The sequence below is a fragment of the Aptenodytes patagonicus genome, chromosome 3 (assembly GCF_965638725.1).
Source record: "Aptenodytes patagonicus chromosome 3, bAptPat1.pri.cur, whole genome shotgun sequence".
Lineage (NCBI taxonomy): Eukaryota > Metazoa > Chordata > Aves > Sphenisciformes > Spheniscidae > Aptenodytes > Aptenodytes patagonicus.
Window position 1 is genome coordinate 14,060,308 of NC_134951.1, and position 6,000 is coordinate 14,066,307.

At 37.1% G+C, this 6,000-nt stretch overlaps 1 protein-coding gene across 10 annotated transcripts in view; it reads left to right on the forward strand.

The window, feature by feature from the left end:
• CYRIA (CYFIP related Rac1 interactor A) overlaps nucleotides 1-3,739 on the forward strand; it is a 58,876-nt gene extending 55,137 nt beyond the window's left edge. For 9 of the 10 annotated variants that reach the window (XM_076332750.1, XM_076332743.1, XM_076332740.1 and 6 more), the window contains 2 exons: nucleotides 90-160; nucleotides 1,549-3,739. In XM_076332750.1, coding sequence (XP_076188865.1) covers nucleotides 90-160; nucleotides 1,549-1,612 — 135 coding nt within the window. In that variant the 3' untranslated portion in view covers nucleotides 1,613-3,739. Of the gene's footprint in view, nucleotides 1-69; nucleotides 161-1,548 lie in introns of those variants that run through there. The other variant, XM_076332745.1, reaches the window with a different exon arrangement.
• Nucleotides 3,740-6,000: the final 2,261 nt, after the last annotated feature.

Sequence of the window (6,000 nt, forward strand, 5' to 3'; positions counted from 1 at the left end):
ACCTGCCTGTCTTTGGTGAAACTTTTCCTTGTTTTCAGCTAGTGCAATTCATATATTATTGTTCAATAGTGGCATGCTTCTGTTCCCAGATGAAGGGATGCATAAAAGTTTTAAAGGAACAACCACCTGACACTGTGGAAGGACTTCTGAATGCTCTCAGGTATGTGTGGAATAATTGTTTGATTCAGCCTTAACAAATTCCTCTTATTTTTCTCCCAATCTCTTTATATTTAAGACTTCACCTTGATTTATTACGAAAATTGTCCTTTCAGGTTTGCCTTCATCACTTGGGATTTTCTTAAGTAATATTAACTTCTTTCAATTCCATTTCACTTTGATAAGCAATGGCTATTAATATTGGAAGTCATAATGTCCTTTTTCAGAGATACTTAAGGTTCATGTTATCGCCTAAAACTTAGCCATCTAAAAGGTAAACAATACCTCAAAGGTAAACAATATATCTAAGCCAAGATTTGTTACATAAAATACCCCGGCAACTAGAACATTTTAGAAGTGAAGAGTAGAATTTCTACTTCTCAAACCCTTGATACTTCCCTTCTCTCTTTCCCTGTGATTTGATAAGACTTTTTTTTTTTTTTTTTTTTTTTAATTTTGCTAAATGATACAGCTTCAAGAAAACAGCAGCCTAAATCCCAACCCTGTAGCAAAGTGTTTAAGGTGCTGTCTTGGGAAGCAAGACACAATGGTCTGACACTTCTCTGAAGCTGAGAAAGGAGTCTTAGTACCGAGTTTTTCAGAGCCGTATTGAATTCTGTAGTTGTTGAATGCTTGGATAGAGTGAAAACTGCAGCCATAACCACCTCCATATTTGCTTATCATGTCTTTTGAATTAAAATTTATGTAGAGTTAAATCCTACAGGTATCAGGTGGGTTTTGAGTTTATGTGATGATTGATCTCCCTGCGAACATAAGCAGTGGAGAATGTTTGGGCTTAAATGGAAAAAAACACACTAAAGCTCTTCAATCCTTCCAAGATATTCCCAAAGTGTAACTCAGCACCAAACAAACTCTGCTAGTTACAAAATCCAAAAAAATAGAAAACCCTCTATGTGATAGTACATTGTAAGATGTAAAGGTACAGGACGTTTAAGAAAGCTGCTTAAAATTAGGCTTATAGATTATACCAAAATTCAATCTAGATTCCTAAATCCTTTTAGTATTTACCCAATTTTTTTATGTCTTTGCATGTTTTTTACTTCTTTTGAGGCTTTTAACTGAAAAAAAAAGAGATAATTTCGACTCAAAATTATGACAATGTAATAGACAGATGGCAAACAGTATTTAGCCAGGATTTAGCCACAATTCTCCACCTATTAACAGGGACTAATTTATTGCAAGGTGTATTTAGAAGATAAAGAGCACCAAACTATTAGCAGTTAAATGCCAGTGATCAGTGACGAGAGGAACATGTAAATTCCTCCTTTGTGTAATTGAACTGCACTGATTTCAAAAATAGGCACTGAAGTTTTCAAACTTTTCTAATCCCTGTTCATTTTATAAAATATTGTTTTAATTTGTAATTTCTAGGTTCACTACAAAACACCTGAATGATGAATCTACTTCAAAACAAATTCGAGCTATGCTGCAGTAGTATCCTGAGACAAGTAGATGTTTGTATTGATCACAGAAGATGTGTATGTTTACATAATTTAATACAGTTTGATGTTAATACTTGTGTGTATTTACATAACCATTTTCTTCACATTGCTAAAATATATGAATCTGTTCATAACCTGACTGACTTTATATAGTGCAGCCTAAGTTTTTATGCTAGCCTTTCTCTTTTGACTTTTAAAATACTTTTTTACTTAGATACTTCAGCTACGACAGTTTATCTGTGCATTTTAATCCTTAAACACCTTCTCTATCAGAGAAGTAAGTAGTAGTGAAGACAAAACGGAAATCACATAAACTGAAATGTCAAAGATACCACAGAAAAGGAACTTCAAAGAAGGAGAAAGTTAATATAAGAGAAAGTAAAATTCATTGGATATGTTTTAAGAACGTGCAGTTTTTTACTCCGTTAGTTTTAGGATCTCATCAAACTCATATGGAGAATACCTGAATGTTCATCACTCTCATAAAATACATTGTCTTTCCTGTAATAAGTGAAGATCCACCTAATTTTAAGGATTACGTGCTGGCTGACATCCAAAAACGTATTGCAAAGAGGTCATTTTATCTCTTTTACTAAGTATAAGCTGTACCTTTCAACCATTGAGGAAATGAACATCCTTTTTCAGGTTCAGTATAAACAAACAGAAAATGTGTTTTAAGACCATTGCTAGATTTTGAAAATTCTGTATAATTTTATTAGATTTAGAAAGGAAAGGGAAAATACTAATGCTTTGACTTAACTAGAAAGGGTTTGTCAGTGTAAATATATCATGATGAACATTATCTCTTAGACAGCTCTACCCGGTAAATAATTTTTTTACTGATATAAACTGGTGTAAAGCAGAACACTCTTCCGTAGCAGCAAACTTCCCTAGTGTCAAATTGACCTCATCAGACTAGGGATGATATAAACAAGTTTTAAGAGCTGAGCTGTTCTTAGGCACTCCGTCAAGTTCCTTGATAGTATTACTCATTAGATGATTCAGTCTCAACACAGAAATATATATCAGCTGACTGCTCTTCATTGGTTTTTGAGATGTGATTGATGCTTCAAGGAGTTGAGTTCCTTGCCGAGTTGTTTGTTCCTACTTTCTAGTAATTTTTCCAGTAAATGGAATAGAAATACTTTGCCAAAAGCAGCAAAGTGCTCATGCTCTGTTAAGTGTGTCCTCTGGGTGGTCTGCAGTTGCTGTACATATTCTTGCAGAGGTCACGTTCTGAAAATGTGTTCTATTTTGTGTACTTTGCTTGCATGTATGTGTGAAAACTCCAGTGCTTGTGCACAGATTCAGATTTGAATTTGCTTATTCCTGTGTATGTAAATCAGGGTTTGTGTGCTCTCACTGGATTTTTCATGCATGTCACTTCTAAAAACATTACCTTAAGACTTTGAAAGTGCATTTGGTCTGCTGAAACTCAGCTGCACTGTGACAAATTCAGTTGTTGAACTCAGTCCTTAAACAGTATTAATATCATGAGTTCTTTGGAGTAGGAATTGCCTTAGGGTTTATTTCTGAGCAGAACGACCACTATGAGGTTTCTCAAGCCTGATCAGAACCCATAGGCACCAACGTTACATGTGTCGTGATTCTGGACAGCACTGGAACTCCAGTGTTCATGTCACACATCTGCAGTTGTAGCAGCAGATCGCTATGTTGTCAGGAACAGAATCAGAAATCACGCTAGTCTTTTTTTCTTTTTCTGGAAGCAATGATCACACTGCTTTTTCACAGTAGTAAATCCACTGTTTACAAACTCCATTTTTAATGGGGGGACATTTACAAATGTATATTAGGGGAAATCCTGCTTTGTTCATAGTCACTTCCAGTTAGGTAAGTCTAGGTGGATGACAGGTCATTCTGTTGAGCTTTGGTAACTGAAGTTAATACATGCTTTACCTGCGATTATTTGTCAAACAATGAAGTCTTATCTTTAAGTAGCCCAGAGGAAAGCTATTTGTCACTTGTATAATAAAAATGTAAACCTTAAAGCATTCCGTGAGTTGTCATGTGCTGTTTGCTGAAGTCACTGAATTTCTTTGCCTGCTATGATGTTTTTGTACAGAAGTTTGTTTGAAATAATAAAAAGTTTGGTACAGTAAGCATTGGGACTGTCTGTATTTAGAGACAACATAAACAGGTTGAGAAGTATCGCATTTAAAGTTTTGGATCTGAGATATGGTAGGCTCACCTTTATGTATCCAGTTTATAGTTCATTTAAAAAGCATTTAAAATGTTTCACTTGTATGCCATAACAATATAACCTCACGTCACTTAAACAATTCCTGGGGTTTTCTGACGATTCTTGGTACTTGTCTGTCATCTCGACCAGGGGAAATTGTTGATACTGCTTTACAGAGTAGAGGGCATAATTCCCTTCTATGACTTTTATATCTTCACATTAGTCATCCTAGGCTATGGTGGACATCTCGGGTTGCATTTATAATCAATAAGGTCACCAGAGGGTGATTCATTTAATCTTAAGATAAGTGCAAATGAATTGCTTTAGGAAGAAGAGCTATATAGACTAATAGTCAAAGTTATTGATCTCCATTTTGTCAGTGTTTCATCTTATTTTGGCTCATCACTGTGTAAGAACACATGTTTGTAGTATGATAAATAGTTAAACCTCATAATGACAGCATTTCAGAATGTGCATAAATCAGTGTACTAGTTTGGGTCAGAACAGCCCTAAAAAAAGGGCTTGTTGTGTGGTGGAAGAAAACATTATTTTAGGGTGGTATGGATTTGAAAGACTAGAACTTGCTGCTGTAAACAAATGAATGGGTTTGAAACACAATTTATGACTTCTACGCTTTCTGCTGCTATTAAGTGGCTGTCACGAAGGACAGTTAGTAAGATTATATTTACTGGTATGTGATAGACCACATCACTCAGATAAATTATCTAATGTTTTCCATGTCTACTAAAATTTACAAAGCAACAAAAAGTCTTCTCTGTCTTGCTTTCTGTGTTGTATTTCAGCTAAATTTAAACTAGAAGTAAGATGTAAGTAGTATATAAGATGACTTGCGTTCTTACATTTACTCTGAATTAAACAAAGTAGGACATAAATTCTTCATATGAAATGATCCCTCTTCCCCCTTCCCCATTTACTTCTTGGGAAGTTTAATGGAATCAATCACAAAAACACAGTGCCAGTTAGGTGGATGCACATTTGGGAAATACTGCATCATTTCTTCATGCCACATCTGGTTTTGGCCAAAAGCAGTACAAATTCTTGTCTGTCCAATTCTCAGTCTGTCAAGGTCCCTCTGAATGGCAGCACAACCATCTGGTGTATCAACAACTCCTCCCAGTTGTGTATCATCTGCAAAATTCCCGTGGGTGCATTCTGTCCCACCCTCCAGGTCATTAATGAAGAAGTTAAACAGTATTGGTGCCAGTATCAACCACTGGGGTACGCCACTAGTGGCTGGCCTCTAGATGGATTTTGTGCTGCTAATCACAACCCCTTTGAGCCTGGCAGTTCAGCCAGTTCTCAGTATACCTCACTGTCTGTTTATGTCCTCCGTATTTCATCAGTTTGTCTATGAGGATGTTATGGGAGGGAGTGTCAAAAGCCTTGCTGAAGTCAAGATAAACAAGCCTTCAGTGACATCGGCCAGCTCTCTTAAGCATTTGTGGTGCATCCGATCAGGTCCCATAGACTTGTGTATGTCCAGTTTGTTTAAATCTTCCCTAACCTGATCCTTCTCTGCCAGGAGTAAATCTTCCTTGCTCCAGACTTTCTCTCTGGTCTCAGGGGCCTAGGATTCCTGAAGGCAAATCCTACTGTTAAAGACTGAGGCAAAGAAGGCACTGAGTTCCTTGACCTTTTTTGTGTTCTTTGTCACCAGGTCCCATACCCCATTTAGCAGCAGGCACACATTTTCCAGAGCTTTCCTGTTGCTGCTGATATACCTGTAGAAACCCTTTTTATTGGCCTTCACATCCTTCCCCAGATTTAACTTCAGAAGGGCTTTGGCTTTCCTAACCCCAACCATGCATGCTCAGACAACGTCTTTATATTCTTCGTGGGTCTCTCGTCCCTGCTCCCACTTCCTGCATGCTGCCTCTTTATGTTTTAGTCAGGAGCTCTGTGTTCATCCATGCAGGCCTCCTGCCATCTTTGCTTGGTTTCATGCTTATCAGGAAGGACCATTGTTGAGCTTGGAGGAGGTGATCCTTGAGAATAAACCAGCTCTCCTGGGCTCCTCTTCTCTCCAGAACTGTATCCCATGCAATTCTTTCAACCAGATCCCCAATTCTTTCAACCAGATCCCTGAACAGACCAAATTAAAATTCACAAATTAAATCTTTCCTGTAAATCATCTTGTGACTGTATAGTCAGGAATATGCT